This window comes from Xenopus tropicalis, chromosome 2, assembly GCF_000004195.4.
Source record: "Xenopus tropicalis strain Nigerian chromosome 2, UCB_Xtro_10.0, whole genome shotgun sequence".
Classification (NCBI taxonomy): domain Eukaryota; kingdom Metazoa; phylum Chordata; class Amphibia; order Anura; family Pipidae; genus Xenopus; species Xenopus tropicalis.
The window spans coordinates 91662534-91678898 of record NC_030678.2 but is presented as its reverse complement, the minus strand read 5'-3'; the positions used below and the strand labels follow the sequence as shown (position 1 = coordinate 91678898).

At 39.0% G+C, this 16365-nt stretch overlaps 1 protein-coding gene across 3 annotated transcripts in view; it reads right to left on the bottom strand.

Annotated features, from left to right (window-relative positions):
* Positions 1-16365, bottom strand: part of LOC100490302 — a 121829-nt gene that overhangs the window by 14819 nt on the left and 90645 nt on the right. For all 3 annotated transcript variants that reach the window (XR_001169899.3, XM_012957438.3, XM_018091593.2), the window contains exon 27: positions 13678-13735. Coding sequence is in view for 2 of the 3 variants with exons in the window: in XM_012957438.3 (XP_012812892.1) it covers positions 13678-13735 (58 nt within the window). In the remaining variant the exon portion in view is untranslated. The remainder of the gene's footprint in view (positions 1-13677; positions 13736-16365) is intronic.

Below are 16365 nucleotides of genomic sequence, written 5' to 3'. Positions count from 1 at the left end.
ACAAGAGTCTTTACTTATCTAAAGTGGACCATCTATGGATGACTTTTTTATGCATAGTATATATGGAGAAATCACTCTCTCATTAATTACACAACTTAACAAAATGCCCTTTTTTACAATCTAAGAATGTAGATATACCAAGGAAATGTGCCAGTTACAGTTGCACTCCTCAGGACAAGAGAAAATTCCTACCCTTGCCAGTAGATTAGCTGATCACACTGTACAGCTCAGGGTCTCCGAATAATATTGTACTGGGGCTGCATTAATGTTATTATGATGTTTTAGATGTAACTTAAAGAGGTTAATATGTAACTATATGGAAGTATTCATATGCAAAATTACAGAATAATATAATATATTAATGTTTTACAATAAAGGGTAATTTATATTCTTTATATTTTTTATTTACAACTGTGGATTACAGTATACAGGACAGACTAAAAGGAAACTCACAGAACATAGCCTCAATGTGGCAGTTTATAAAGGGAAACATTTTGCTTTGTTCCATGTAGGAGATATTTCAGGTGACTGGAATTGAGACAGTTAGATATTTAAGACACTTGGTGACACAACTACACGATATACAGATGGAAATTTTAGCACCTAGAGGTATAAAAGAGCAATCAGCTTTTGTGATATAATATTTTAGCAATGTTTTTAGTCCAACCTTTGTGATTTTAATCATTCTTTTTTTATTTTTGTGTGTTTTATTAATGATAACTAGTGAGCCATGAGTATATCTTCTATTCAGTAGCTATGGAACGAGTAAGGAATTTGTATAGTCTAATTTATTCATATTTGAGCAGTATTTGGACCCCTGAGGAACTTACACTTTATGATAAGAAATGTGTGCACATACTTCCAAGTGTCTGTCTTGAACAACTGGTGACAATTTTTGCAAGTTGGAATTAATTATTTATACAAAAATAAACAAAACTAGAATATCACAAACTTGCTAAAAGTAAAGATATGTGCCCAACTGCCAAATCTGAGCATTCTCCTCTTTACTACCCAAATCATTAAGTGCCCACCAGTTTAACCTTATTATCTTTATCCTTATGCCTTATAAAGAAAGATAGAATTTACAGTGCCCATGGGACCCCTCAGGGCCCAGCAGAGGATGAACACTGTATCACCTGTCATTATCCCCCTTGAAATGAGGAGTTTATCCTAGAAATAAGTCAGGTATTAACAGTTCTAACAACTGATACTTGTGCCTGTAACACACAACTATTCAAAATGAAGAGCTCCCAGGAAAATAGTGACCAAACGGAATATGACTGAGTGAAAGCAATATTATCTGTCATGTTACTTGCTATGTGCCAGTTATTTGATGTTTTGCATAAAAATCACAGCCCTTAGAGAAGTTCAATATTGAGATGCATGAGATCTGTCAGTATAATTATCACAGGAACGGTACAGGCTCCAATTGTAGTAATGATATGGGAAAGTGGGTCTCAGCAGACTGCTCAGTATTATAAAGACAGGCCCCAGTAGGCTCTAATTATACCAGTCTGAAAAGCCAAAAATAATACTGTCTCTATTCAGAGGATGAGATTATAATATAGTTTGTAAATATACCTTTACCATAGCCCAGGTCATTGACAATGTATTGGATATGGGTTTGTATACAGAGCTATTTAGTAAAATGATCAATATATGTATTACTACAAATATCAGACTGAAAAATATGAGGAACATAAAACACACACATTTCTTCTACCTGCTTAAGGTAACTTTATTTTGTCCAAACAACAATTTCTAATAAACCTTAGCCATTGATTGGCTTTTATGTGAAGTTGAAGCAAATTTGTTCTCATACAATTAAAACAAGCAGGTCTAAGCAAGCTGGGGTGTATAATGAAAGTATTATGGGGAATTTTCATACATTCACACTATGACTGGCAAATTGTAAGTCGAGCAGCTGTCGGGGGCACAGAAATAATGTCACTGAGCTGCTGTGGTTCAGAAAAGTCTACTAGATATCAGGGAATTCTGGAACTGATGTCTTTTAAATTGCCCACCGATACTAATGGATTAATCAATTCTAATCAATTCTTGATTTGTATCCTGTTATTCTGGTATCGACCATGGCCTGTCCGTCCTGTTCACTGCCTGTCTAAAAACATTGGACTTGTCTTGCCTACTATTAAACCTGCTTGTGCCAGTATTTATCCTCAGTCTGACTTTGTTGCCTGCCTGCCGAGACCAGCCAATATGCGAGTGCTACCCATTCTGATGTACAATTATCTGCTCCCTTTAGATGAACGTTTGGGGCACAGCATTCATACTGCTCTGATACCCAATACCTTTATTAAGTTCCTCCCTTCTGGGGGGCACAAAGAGGCAGAAATTATATCGTGGATCAATTTTTATTTTATAACATGCAAAAAAACCAATCTCCTTACTACCATCATTAAGCACCATTTATATTGCTACTTGTGTAACATGTAAATACATCTAATCTAACATATACACAAACACAACCACACTCCGGCTCATTAAATGGGTTCTCTGGTTGTAAATACATAGATACTCACGAGTCCAGCACTAATACAAAAAATGTAATGCACATATGTAAAGAACTGCACACATGGGATATGTATTACACATATACACACCCCTGTAGAATCTAAGAAGAATATTATAAATCAATGAATAGTAAAGCACAAGAATGTCATGTGCTTTTATAAAGCGGATAGGATTCTGAGGTGTCATCTAGAAAGGTGTATTTTTTATGATATACATATATGTAAAAAGAGAAGCAAAGTCATCAACACTGTGGGGTGTTACGCCCCCCCCCCCCCCAAAGTATTATAATCACTTATCTGAGACCCTAGGGTGATGCACCTATCTGGGCTACTAAATTCCCATGCTGATGTCTTCCTTCTGCTTTGTGAATCCCGAGACTGCCCAGGGCAAGCCTAATTGCACAGTACAGTAAAATGGCATCATTTTGTTTCTACATTCAGAGTTGCACACAGCACATGTCAGCCATGAGAGATCCCAAGGAGAAGAGAATAGTAACATGGTGCTCCTTTAGTAGCTGCCTGAACTGGTGCAGTTTTTAGTAAATAGGAGCATCAGCCTGGGATTTCAGTTTAACAAGTATACTCACTGGGGATGCTGATATATTAAGCACTGGTTACAAGTCTATATTTTATAGGTATATTATAGGTCTTGTATAATTTAATTTAATAAAAGGCAACATCTGTGCAAGATGCATGTTTTCAGTGTTTCTCTCACACCTCACACCTTATTGCCTAAAGCAGTGCTGTCCAACTTCTGTTGTACCGAGGGCCGGAATTTTTCCGACCTACGTGGTGGAGGGCCGATAATGGAAGCCAGTTTTGACCACTCCTTTTGAAACCGCACCCACTTGAAACCACACCCATGTTATCACATGACCATACCCATATTAATGGTTGTAGTACAGCAAAAACCTGCCATACTCTGCCTGCCCTACCCTGCCTGTGTGTGTGCCATACTCTGCCTGCCCTACCCTGCCTTTGTGTGTGCCATACTCTGCCTTCCCTACCCTGCCTGTGTGTGCCATACTGTGCCTTCCCTACCCTGCCTGTGTGTGCCATACTCTGCTTGCCCTATGCTGTATGGCACACACAGGCAGCCTACAGTGACACAATGCTGGCACTGCTCCTACAGTCTGCACAATAACTATATATTAAAAAACTTTTTAATTGCAGTACCACCTCAGTATATGTTCTTTTTGTAGTATGCAGGGATTATTTGTGGGTTTCTACTGCTCCTGAGGTGTGTACAGGGGAACAATATGGGTGATTACAGCTTGAGCCTGAGGTGTGAACACTGCAGGGGGTGAACAATGCAGAGATTAAAAGGTGTGAACAACACAGGGGATTACATATTTAAACAATACAGCCTGATTACAGCCTGAATCTGAGGTGAGAACCATGCAGGGGGGGCAGTTAATCTCAGTACTGATACCATTTAAAGCTTACACAAGAGTAAGCCATCAAAGCAGCCAGACAGGTGGGGGGCCACACAGAGGGGGGTCGCGGGCCGCATGCGCCAGTTGGACAGCACTGGCCTAAAGGATTCTATGAGATGCATCACAAAAATCTGACTTCCTTGTTATAACATGATTTATATTTTCCCAAAACATAAATGACAATGCTCATAGAAAACTGTTCAGTCAGTGTTGATTTTACAGTCTCTAGTTTTTATCAGCAACCAGCCTACACATTCTGGGTCTTAGCACCACGGCAGATTGCAGTTGCCTAATGGCTCTTGGTGTGTATGTAACTGTTTTGTCTCAGATGCCTTCTGCTGTTTCCTTTTCTTTGCACGTTTCTTTTTTTACGATCATTTTTAAAGTAACCCAATAACCTCTTGAATTTCAGCAGCCCACCCAAACTTAATCTATGGTATACAGGCAATTATCTCATAATGAATAACCCCCAGCACTCTATTTATGTGGGGCTGCAATACAGAACCTTACGTTATCTTAAATTTAATTATAAATATAGGGGAAATGATTACGTAAAACATTTTGGGGAGCTGGGTTAAATATAAACCTTGTAGCCCTGAGAACAGACCAACTATCTGCCTATGTAGGTAAAATTGCAATATATCATATATTCTTATGCAATTTAACATATATCCTTTCCCCCAAATAGATGTATTATCAAAATCGGGGTTCTTTTTATTATAGGATTTTTGACAGGCCGTCATTTGCAGCATGCAAGCAACCACAAACAAGCCATCACCATGCAGTGTTTTAGAGTAGGGATCCCCAACCTTTTTTACCCATGAGCCATATTCAAATGTAAAAAAAAGTTGGGGCGCAACACAAGCTTAAAAAATGTATTTGGGGGTGCCAAATAAGGGCAGTGATTGGTTATTAGGTAGCCCCTAAGTGGACTGGCAGCCTACATGAGGTTCTGTTAGGTAGTACACTTGGTTTTTATACAACCAAAACTTGCTCCAAGCCATAAATTAAAAAATAATTACCTGCTTTGACGCCGCTGGGAGCAACATCCAAGGGGTTGGTGAGCAACATGTTGCCCCAAGCCACTGGTTGGGGATCACTGTTTTAGAGCATTCTCGGTAGTGATGAACTGAGCTTCATAATTTCATGGATGAGTCTGGGTCTGTCAACTGCTAAGAAAATGCTACCTGCCTGAATGTAACAATTGGTGAAGGAAAACTGTGTAATACCAACTGTAAAATTTGGTGGAGGAGGAATAATACTCTAGTTCTGTTTATGGTTTCTACTAGGGTAAAGTTACCAAAGCACTTGAAAATTCAAGGACATGTTAAATAAATGCATGTTATAAAGCTGCACTTACTGCCTTTAGATTCAATTTCAGTGAGTGCAGTCCTTCTACCTGTATTTACTAGATGTGTGTCTGGATTATTAAGTGATATCGTAACCCTAAACTAGTTTGAGTGGGAGATTTTCTGTGCCTCCTTCTTTGCTTGTATGGGCACAATAATTGCCCCAAGCACAAAGCAAGGATGGTACAGTTCAGGTGCTGCCAAAGAGCAGGGGGCCAAGGGGTAAGCTACAAACTCTTCTTGCCACCCCTGAAAATTCTGGGCCCCCAGTTCCAACATATGTCAGGGGGTTCCAACCTTTTTTTTTTTACCAGTGAGCAACATTTAAATATAAAAAAGATGGGAAGCAACAGAAGCATGAAAAAAGTTCCCATGGGATGACCAGTAAGGACTGTGATTGGTTATTTGGTAGCCACTGTGGACTAACAGCCTACAGGAGGTTCTGTTTAGCAGAACACATGGTTTTTATGTCTGCAAAACTTGCCTCCAAGACAGAAATTGAAAAACTTGAGGCCACTGGGAGCAACATCCAAGGGGTTGGTAAGCAACATGTTACTTATGAGCCACTGGTTGGGGATCACTGGTCTATGGTGTGATTAGTTTGCAGAGAAGAATGTTGAAGTTTAACTGGCCCGCACAAAGCATACTGTAATGTTATAACATCTAGTGAAAACCCTTCCCAGAAAAGTAAAGGATTTCACAGTAGCAAAGGCAAGTTAAATACCTTTATGGAATGAGATATTGTACAAATGCGAGATAGAAAATCTTTGGGCTACCAACTGAAACTCAGTATTTTCCATAGAGACATGCTGTAAGTAGCTTCTCTGGCTAAAACGGAAAGCACACAACACTTAAAAATGGTTAATTCTCATGGCAGTAGACATAATTAGTTTCTTTAAATAGTAACAGGCCTGAGGCCTCTTTCTCAGCTTTCTATTTATTCTTCTTTGCTATGATGTCTTTTTATTTTATGCCTTCTGGCTACTTCTGCAGAATTCTAGAATTCACAAACAAATTTTTATCCATGCACTATTTTGCTGTAATATGTGTAGTATGAATAGTATGTAGGCCAAGGTAATATTTGATTTTGCAATTTATTTGCTGAGAGATATTTAATTTAAATATAATAATTTGCCTCATGCCAACATTTATGTTAAGAGAGATTCTCCAGTAAAGGGAAAGGATTATCATACAGAAATCCATTTTTTATAATATACAGAACATTAGAAGTTCCCATATCCATTTTATTGCTAAGTATTTTAGCTAATTTGTAACTGAACCAATCGTGTAATTTAAGACACTTGTTCTAAGTTGGTATCTTATACCTGTCACAAAGTAAGAAAAGCTTGCAGATTTTGCCTCAAGGAAGCAGAGTCATTCACATAAGTACCATAAAATATATTTCCCATGAAAACACAAAAAGTGGCTTTAACATTTGGAATTTTTATTAAGAAAAATCCATTCTAAATCCCTTCTAAGCACTTTTATTAATTGAATTACCTTTGTACAATTTAATTATTTCAACTTGTTTGAGTAAATACAATCTGAAGCCATGACTTCTAGCTCCACACAACCCACCAAAATAGAGCAATTGGGCGCAATCCACATACAAAGCTCTACATACATGTTCTTGTTCAAACCAGAAATGACTTCATGCAGCAGCTTCAGAAAAGATTTATAGCATCAACCCGTATTTTTTTTTTTTTATCTTGACTGCACTCAAGATCAGAGAAGGGTGTGGGAAGCAGCCTTAGTTTGCCTGAACTGTTAGATAACAGTAGAGTGTTGGCAAACTTAGTAAGATGGGAAAACATAAAATGTGCCTGAGAAATGTATGGCTGTGCAGAGAATGTAGTGTAGAATGGCTCCTTGTGCAAGTGTCTATGTAGGCAGCTTTAGGAAAGTAATGCACAAACTTATTTTGCCCTGGCACTTGATGAGGGAATTGAAGAAATGTAATATGGCAGTGTTATTTAGGGACCCTTTCAAAATGTGACAATGTATTACCACATTCCCTAACTGAAGGATAAACCATACAGCGCCATAAATGGAAGGTATGGGTATCAGTGGCGTAGCGAGGGGGGTGCCGAGGGGGCCATGGCCCCGGGCGGCGTATCAGAAGGGGCGGCGGCTCCTTCTCTCTTACAGGCAACAGGCGCTTTTATAAGGTTGCGCCCGTGCGTATGACGTCACACGTCAGCGACGAGGCGCAACCTTTTAGAAGCGCCTGTTGCCTGTAAGAGAGAAGGAGCCGCCGCCGATGGTCTGTTGGGGGTATGTACTATGGGGGAAATTGGGGGCACTGTGTGGGGGCTACTGTCTATGGGGAAATTGGGGCACTTTCCATGGGGGGGGCCAGGTCTTTGTGGGGTATTGTGTATGGGGGCACTTCCTATTGGGGGCACTGTGTATGGGGCAATTGGGGCTCTGTGTACGAGGGCACTTTCTATTGGGGGGCAAGGTCTTTGGGGGGTATTGTCTATGGGGACACTGTGTATGGGGCAATTGGGGCACTGTGTATGGGGGCACTTCCTATTGGGGGCACTTTGTATGGGGCAATTGGGGGCACTGTTTATGGGGGCACTGTGTATGGGGGCACTTTCTATTGGGGGAACTGTGTATGGGGCAATTGGGGCACTGTGTATGGGGGCACTTTCTGTGGGGGGGGCAAGGTCTTTGGGGGGTACTGTCTATGGGGGAACTGTGTATGGGGAAATTGGGGCACTGTGTATGGGGGCACTTCCTATTGGGGGCACTTTGTATGGGGCAATTGGGGGCACTGTTTATGGGGGCACTGTGTATGGGGGCACTTTCTATTGGGGGAACTGTGTATGGGGCAATTGGGGCACTGTGTATGGGGGCACTTTCTGTGGGGGGGGCAAGGTCTTTGGGGGGTACTGTCTATGGGGGAACTGTGTATGGGGAAATTGGGGCACTGTGTATGGGGGCACTTCCTATTGGGGGCACTGTCTAAGGGCAATTGGGGGCACTGTGTGGAGGGGGCTGTCTATGGGGACACTGTGTATGGGGCAATTGGAGGCACTGTCTATGGGGAAATTGGGGCACTTTCTATGGGCAATTGGAGGCAATGTGTGTGGGGGGCACTGTGTATGGGGCAATTGGGGGCACTGTGTATGGGGGTACTGTCTATGGGGCAGTTGTATGGGGGGACCGTGGCCAGAATAGCGTTAGGGGGGCCTGGCCAGCATAGTGTTAAGGGGCACTGTGGTAGGGTGACCCTAATACTTTTTATGTCTGTGTGTCCTGTACTGATGGGAGGGGCCCCGTGATTTCTGATGGCGGCCCTGCCACTATGGGCAGCCACGGACGCACAGCTGAATCCACTTTTGACAATTATGACATGCGCACCGCATTTCAAATTCAATAAAAAAAAAAAATTTAATGCTGCTTTTTTTATTTTGTCTATTTTTTTTAAGAATAACTAAATAGAGGGGCGGCAAATTTCCGGTCGGCCCCAGGCGACGAAAGCCCACGCTACGCCACTGATGGGTATGGTAACTTTATGAGCAGGGAGTATCTAGGTACATTTCAGACATGGTCTGAAATGGTCTATGGTCTGGCAATGCCAACAAAAAGTACTCTAAATCCATTTGGTTAGAAATAAAAAAAAGGAATTTTTAGATTATACAAAATCTTCTTGGGATTTAATTTGCTACTATGAAAAAACATGCACAAAAGTTGTTTTTTGGCCACGTCCTGATCACTTCTATTATGCTCCGGTCAAGCCTCCAAGCACCCTGCTCTGCCCCATGCTGTCAGTGCTACGTTTCATTGTTATGCAATGTGGGCTTAAAGGGGTGGTCCTATTCCTAGCAACTTTGCAATTGGCCTTCATTATTTATTTTTTATAGTTTCTGATTTGCCTTCTTCTTCTACATTTTTCCAGATTTCAAATAAGGGTTACTGACCCCTAAAAAAAACTATTGCTCTGCTACTGTTTTATTGTTATTGTTACTTTTTATGCCTTATCTTTCTATTAAGGGTCTCTCATGCAAGCCACTGCCTGGTTCCTAATGTAAACAAGATCCAAGCAACCAGATAGCTGCCGAACTTCCAAACTGGAGAGCTGCAACAAAAATTCAAAACCACAAATAAAACCTTAAAACTAACTGTAAATTGCTTTAGAATATCATTGTTTATATTATACTATAAGTTATTTTAAAGGTGAACATCCCCTTTACTGTAATGGTGGGTGCAGATCACAGGAATGGTTGAGAAAGGGGTGAGTTGACATGTTTGCCTTTAGTCTGAATGGCAAGGCCAACATACATGAAAATGTCATATATTAAAGCATAGAAACAGAGGCAAACCTATACAAATGACTGAATTACTGTGTCATGGGCAATACAAACAAGCAGATATTAGGGCTGCACCAAATTCAGCATTCTATTTGGGACATGGCTGACTCTTAGCATTTCTTTCAAGATTCAGATTTGGTTGAATTCTAAAACTTCAGATTTGGTTTTGCTGAACACTTAATATCATGTCAACTAAAAAACTAAACAAAACATTTGTTTTGTTCACAACAGCTCATGCATTGTTCTTCTGTAGCTCATACCCGAAGATGCAAATCTGGGTGTGGATTCCATTTGGACCAATCCAAACCAGAGTAGACACAAAATACAGATGCTGTTCTTGTGCATGAATATAGTAATATGAGGGGAGGGACCTGTGTACACATTGTTTATATTTACATATCTGACACACATACTGCCATCCATAGGGGCTGTACCTGCTACATGTTTACATGTCGAAATGGCTTTCCTAACTTCCTTTCTTCAAAATACCCATAGGTTTTCATAAACTTTATAGATGCAAACATATGACATTTTGGCAACCTCTTAACAATTAGAAGTAGATGTTGCAAAGTATACTAATCCTAACATTCCCCTTACTACGTGGAGTGGTAGTGCTGTAACTGCTAGAACACTTTAGTTGCCTCTCCTTCTCCAGGTAATTTGTTTCAACACAATTCATATGTCTGCCTGCTTTGATGAAGGTAATAATGCAGCAGGCAGCACTGTGAAAGGCACAAAAGAGTGGCATCATTAACTTTTTATAGGGAGCAGAAATAATTGCTGTTTCAAAGCTTATGACGTTAGGTGGAAGTCACAGAGGTCACCAGCATGAGACATAAGCACCCAGAGAGCTCTCACTCACTGACATGATACTGCCACTGGCTTTTTTGCTACTCAAGAAAGATAGAATTTGTACTATATTTTAAAACAAACCCTAATGCTCCAGGGCATGCAGTGCTCAGTATGAACGGCATTACTGAAAAAGGACATAGCAGATCGCTGGCTTTTAGCATGATAGTGGAATGGAGAATGAAATGTGTTAATAATTGGGTTGTGCTTTATGGAGGGCTAGTCAAGTACAGGAATATTCTTAAAGAAGATATGGATAAAACCCTGTCATGCTGACTCACGTCACTAAGAGACAGCACAGGCAGATACAATCCCGCTGAAGGGGAGCTTCTGTCAGATGGCTTAGGTTTTAGCTCATCAAGTCAGAAATTTTTTTCTATCCAAGTAGAAATAGAGGTCATGAAAATTCTCATTCTAGTGACAGATTATATATCGTCCATGATAATCGTACTAAGATTATTAGAATTCATTAAATAAGGAACAAAATATATAAGACATAATTATATATGTAGTGATGGTGAAGAAATCGTCTTTGTTTGATTTCTACCAGAATTATTATGTGGCCTTGTCACTTTACATGGTGCTTTTGAAGCATCTTTCATATTAGTGTATAAATCAAAAGGTCAGTAGGTAAATCACTAAATGTGACAGTATACTGTATTAGGGAGTACAATTCATCTTATAGTCTCTTGGAAATAAAATGTAAGGATAGAGCTTTCTTCAGCTGAGATAAATATTACAATTCACACCACAGCAATAGTAATAATGTTGCATTCTGTGTCCTGTTGCTCCTGAACCTCAGAATGACACAAAAGGCAGGGACAGGTAGGAGACAGGAGGACACCTACTTACCTCCCCCACCCGCCCTTCACTAGCACAGAGCTGACTAACACAGTGCTATATTAGCAAAGGGAGCCTAAGGGTATTTGCAGCCACCTGAATGCAGCGTGAAGTGCAAAAAATTGGACGATTGTGACTTTTTTCCCACTGTGTTTGGGTTCACAAATGAGCCCTAATACCTACTTACATATTAGTACGTGATTTACACAAAACCACCATTTTGTGATGTTCTTTATTTCACTTTCATCACCTGACAGGAAGTAGTGCAGGCTCTAATTATAGAGGGAAGAAGTTTGGAAGTAAAAAGTCAAAGCTCTGTCTAGTCATTGGCTGATGTAAGCTAGCATGTAGGTGTGCCCCTGTTTTATGTGTGAGCATAATGCCTTATATCATACACCAATGCTTTAGGTTGTTATTTTGCTAGTCTATTTTCCTTTTCAAAGTTAGAATGGGAAAATGCTGGTGTAATTACACAAAGTATTTTTGCCAGCAAATATTGTAATTACAGCAGCAAGTGAATAGGCAATGTTGCCACAGAAATAAAAAAAATACACTTGTAAATTTGCCCCTGGAACTCACCATTCTTGCATTCACCATTTCATCAGGGCTTTGGTCATTTATTTATATATATATATATATATATATATCCAAGACTCCCAAAGTTCTTTAGCCAATAGAGCCGGGTCTTAAGAAAACGTCAACCTAATACACTAAGTTTATATGGAACAATAAAGGTATTTTTTAAAAAGGATCCCGGTGTGCACCTACCTACTTCAGAATGTATATGAGATATATATATATATATATATATATATAAAACAGTCCACACGACAGCACCACACTCCAAAATCTGCTGCTCTGCAGCTGCCCCTGTGCACGGGATATCACATAAATATCAAAATAAAACAGCCAGCACCAAGGGTCTTTGTATTTCAAAAAATCTCTTGTGTATTATAATTGCATGTACAACCGACGTTTCGGTCCCTTTTGGGACCTTTTTCAAAAAGGGACCGAAACGTCGGTTGTACATGCAATTATAATACACAAGAGATTTTTTGAAATACAAAGACCCTTGGTGCTGGCTGTTTTATTTTGATATATATATATATATATATATACAGTATATATAAAACGTGATTTAGTGTGTCAATATTTACTAGCTTGGATTAAAAGATAAAACAGAAGAAACCTCTACCTGCGTATTTCTACTTCTGCGGCAAATAGCAATAACATGCAATCTATGCTCATTATACTCTGTGGATTAGTAATTAGATTAGATGATCAGCATTAGTAATTAGTTTGTATGTCCTCCATAGAGACCATGCTGTATGCAATAAAGCCGGTTTTCAATCAGCCCTGTATCATGATAATATTTTAAAGGATAAGGCAGTAAAGGGGCAGTATTCCCTCCTGTTCAACACAAGTGCAATAAATAGGGCTTGCACTGAACATACTTTTCACTTGTTGCTTTTATTATGCTATTTCTGAGGAAAACTGCGCAATCAGGGAGATTGAAGCTGCTCCATGTTTGTTCCTTGTGAGATAGATAAATACAAATAACAAAACAGTTTGTATAATGCTAATCTAATAGTTTACCTCGCAAGGGCCAAACATGGAGATGGAGTTTTTCCCTGTTTAGTTCAAAAAATAGGAAAAAACTATAGATTTTTCCTGATTAAAGGGAAACTATACCCCCCAAACAATGTAGGTCTAAAAATATATTGCATAAACAAGCTCATGTAAAACCCTGCTTCATATAACTAAACCATTTTCATAAAAATATACTTTTCTAGTAGTATGTGCTATTGGGTACTCCTAAATAGAAAATTGCCATTTTAAGAATTAAGGGCCACCTCCTGGTATCATAGGATTCACAGTGCACACAAACAAGCCAAGACACACATACATGCTAGGCTAAAGCAGCCAATTAATGGACAGAGTTCGGTCTTTTGCTCCTACATTACTTCCTGTTACAGTTAGAGCTGCATTATTTCCTGTCATGTGATCTCTGAGGGAGCACACACCCATCACTAAATGGTGGCTCAAGGGAAAGGATGTAAGGACAATATTTACTGATATACTGTATATATTCCAGTTTGGTGAGATTCTTTAATAGGTCACTTAACATAATATAAACTATCTGTTGGTTAAGTATTCATTCTCAGGGTATAGTTTTCCTTTAAAAAAATAGGCAAAAAGTATGTTCAGCACAAATTAAAACCATTCATTAAAACCATGTTGATCAAGGGATAGACTGTGGATGGTGGATGAAAGGATTTCAAACTGTAAACAGGGTTCCTGCTGGAAATTGCATTTGGTGACTATGCTAATATGCCTCTGAAAAAGTACTTACAGCGTTTGGCTGACCTTGAAAAATTGGTGAACTGTGGATGCCACTTCTTATATAATGTCTATGAATAAGAAAAAAAATATATATTAATGAATATCCTTCATAATTATGTCAGATCATTATTACATGTGCAAGTAAGACTGTAGGACTAATTTGTACATATATGGGATCTGTTATCCGAAAACTCCCATCCCACATCCCATATGTATTATGTCCCTTTCAGTGCTCTGACAGGGACATTTTGGGGCAAATTTATCAAAACTGAGTTTAGAGCTTAGTACATAAAAACTCACCCACAATCGATTCATTCTATGGGATTTTTAGAAGTGTATTTATCAAATGGGAAACTCTAACTTTTACCCATTGATAAATAAGCTTCTAAAAATCTCATAGGAATGAATAGAATGTGGGTGAGTTTTTATGTACTAAGCTCTAAACTCACATTTTGATAAATCTGCCCCTATATCTTCATTAAGATACATCATGAAAATCGCTTTCTGCAATGGACCATATTGTAAGTTTTTGTCTCAGATCACTGAAACTTTCCTGGCTTTGAGGATGCTTCATCTCTTTAGCCCAGAGACATAAACTAACAGCAGTAGGAGGGAGAACACCCAATGCAGGAGGCTTCTGACTTGGTATTATTCTGAGCCACCCACCTTGCAGCCATAATTGATCAGTTCAGGAAGAGGCAGAAAACTGTGTCTTTTAATGCTTTCATTTTCAAATAACTGTAAATCTCTATTTTTATGTAAAAGAATGTGAATAAAACTTACTGAATAAAAACATCCCTTCCTTGATCAAATGAGTAAATCTTGCATGCTACAGGCCACAGGAGAACAATTTTTCTGGGCGACCCATGCAGTTGTAAAAGGGAATGATTGTAGATACAATATAATTCTGCAAGTCTGCAGACTGAAACCTATTTGGCACTGTAGATTTGCAGTCATTTCCTTTCTTTAATGCATTCGACAAGATCTGAACACAAGCCAGACATAACATGTACATATGTAGAGAAAGAAAGCGTGCTGTTAGCAAAAACCCTTTTTGCTATCTTTACCAAAAACTGCATTATGTGCAGCCAAGTATTACTTGCATAACTTGCAGTTAATTATTAAAAAATAAAATGCTGTTATTGGGTTCTTCAAAAAATAATATTAGAAAATAATATTGGATGTCACTGTAATTAATAGAGAGGAAAGTTGACATAGTAGGCAAGCCTCTCTGCAATAAGATAAATACCGTATTTTTCGCCCTATAAGACGCTCTGGAATATAAGACGCACCCAATTTTAAAGGAGGAAAATCTAGAAAAAAAAGATTCTGAACCAAATACTGTAGTAAAATAATTATATCAACTGTATAAAGTTAATTGTCTCTGGGCTCACACATAATGAGGCTTCCCCCAGGGCCCCAAGTGCGTCTCATACGGCAAAAATACGGTATACTAATTATATTCATTATATACATTAATAGTATTATTATTGTAAATAACACCATCAGACACTTTGGGGCCCCATATAAGTTATTTGTGGGACCTTGATTAATAAACAGCTGTAATATAAATGTTTGACAAATGTCTTGTTCCTAAGGTTTAAGGACCCAATGATGTTGCTGTGGGGCCCAATGACCAGTCGTTTAAACCCTACAGATCTACCTGACCCTGTCACGCTACTCTGCAGCTGTTATCACTTGATACGTAAATTTTTGTAAGTTTCTAGGCAAGCCTGCAATTTTTTGACGCGACCACAACTTATTTGACGTAAACATGACTTTTTAAACATGAGTTTTTTGTAGCAAATTTTCATTGGTGAGCTGTGAAATCATGTGCCTGCAAGCCATTCAGCATTCAAGTATACAATTGCACTGCAGCTGCCGGTACCAAACCTGCACTGTGTACGTACAAAATAGGGGCTAACTGCCTGTAAGTCATTTAAGAAGAATCCATAAGCTCATATGGAAGGCATGATATAATTTCCTAAACTGATAACTGGTGACTGGTATTCTAAACTTAACACCTCAAAATCATTTCTGTCCAATAGAAATTGTAACATGCAAATAAGCATCACGTAATATATTAAAGCACATAAAGCAATATTTCTGAAGAAATGTCCATTTCATTCTGAATCTGCTACTATAAAGGAACTGGAATTATCTAAAGGGATTATTTACAGCCATGTAAATATCTCTAGTAAAACCAGGCTATGGTTAACTATCAAGGGCAAACACTATCAAGTTCAAGGCAGTTAGATGGAAATCACCTATGAAAAACTGCTAGAGCTGGCATAATGGAACATTTAAGTTGGCACCATATTGCTGGTGGCACCTTAAGGGTTAAGGCAGAGCTACGTTGAAAGTAGTGAAAGAGGCTGTCAGACAAAAACTTTCTTAGTAAAATTATTTTCACTAAGTGCCACAACAAACAGAGTCAGTTTAAAGCCATTTTGCACCTGTATCTATATGGTAATACTCCGCCAGAATCGACCTGACTTTCAGTTTATGTGACGTCGGTGTGACGATTACTGTGGAAGTGGGTTGGATGGGCTTGCATAGGGATAAGAAAGCAGGTAAGTGGGTATGGGTTGGGTGCGGGTCTGAAAATACAGACCCCTGCAGGTCTCTACTGCAGGAATCATGTTTTTACATTTCTGAAAGATATTAAAATGATAATGCGTTATTTTTGTTCATCTGC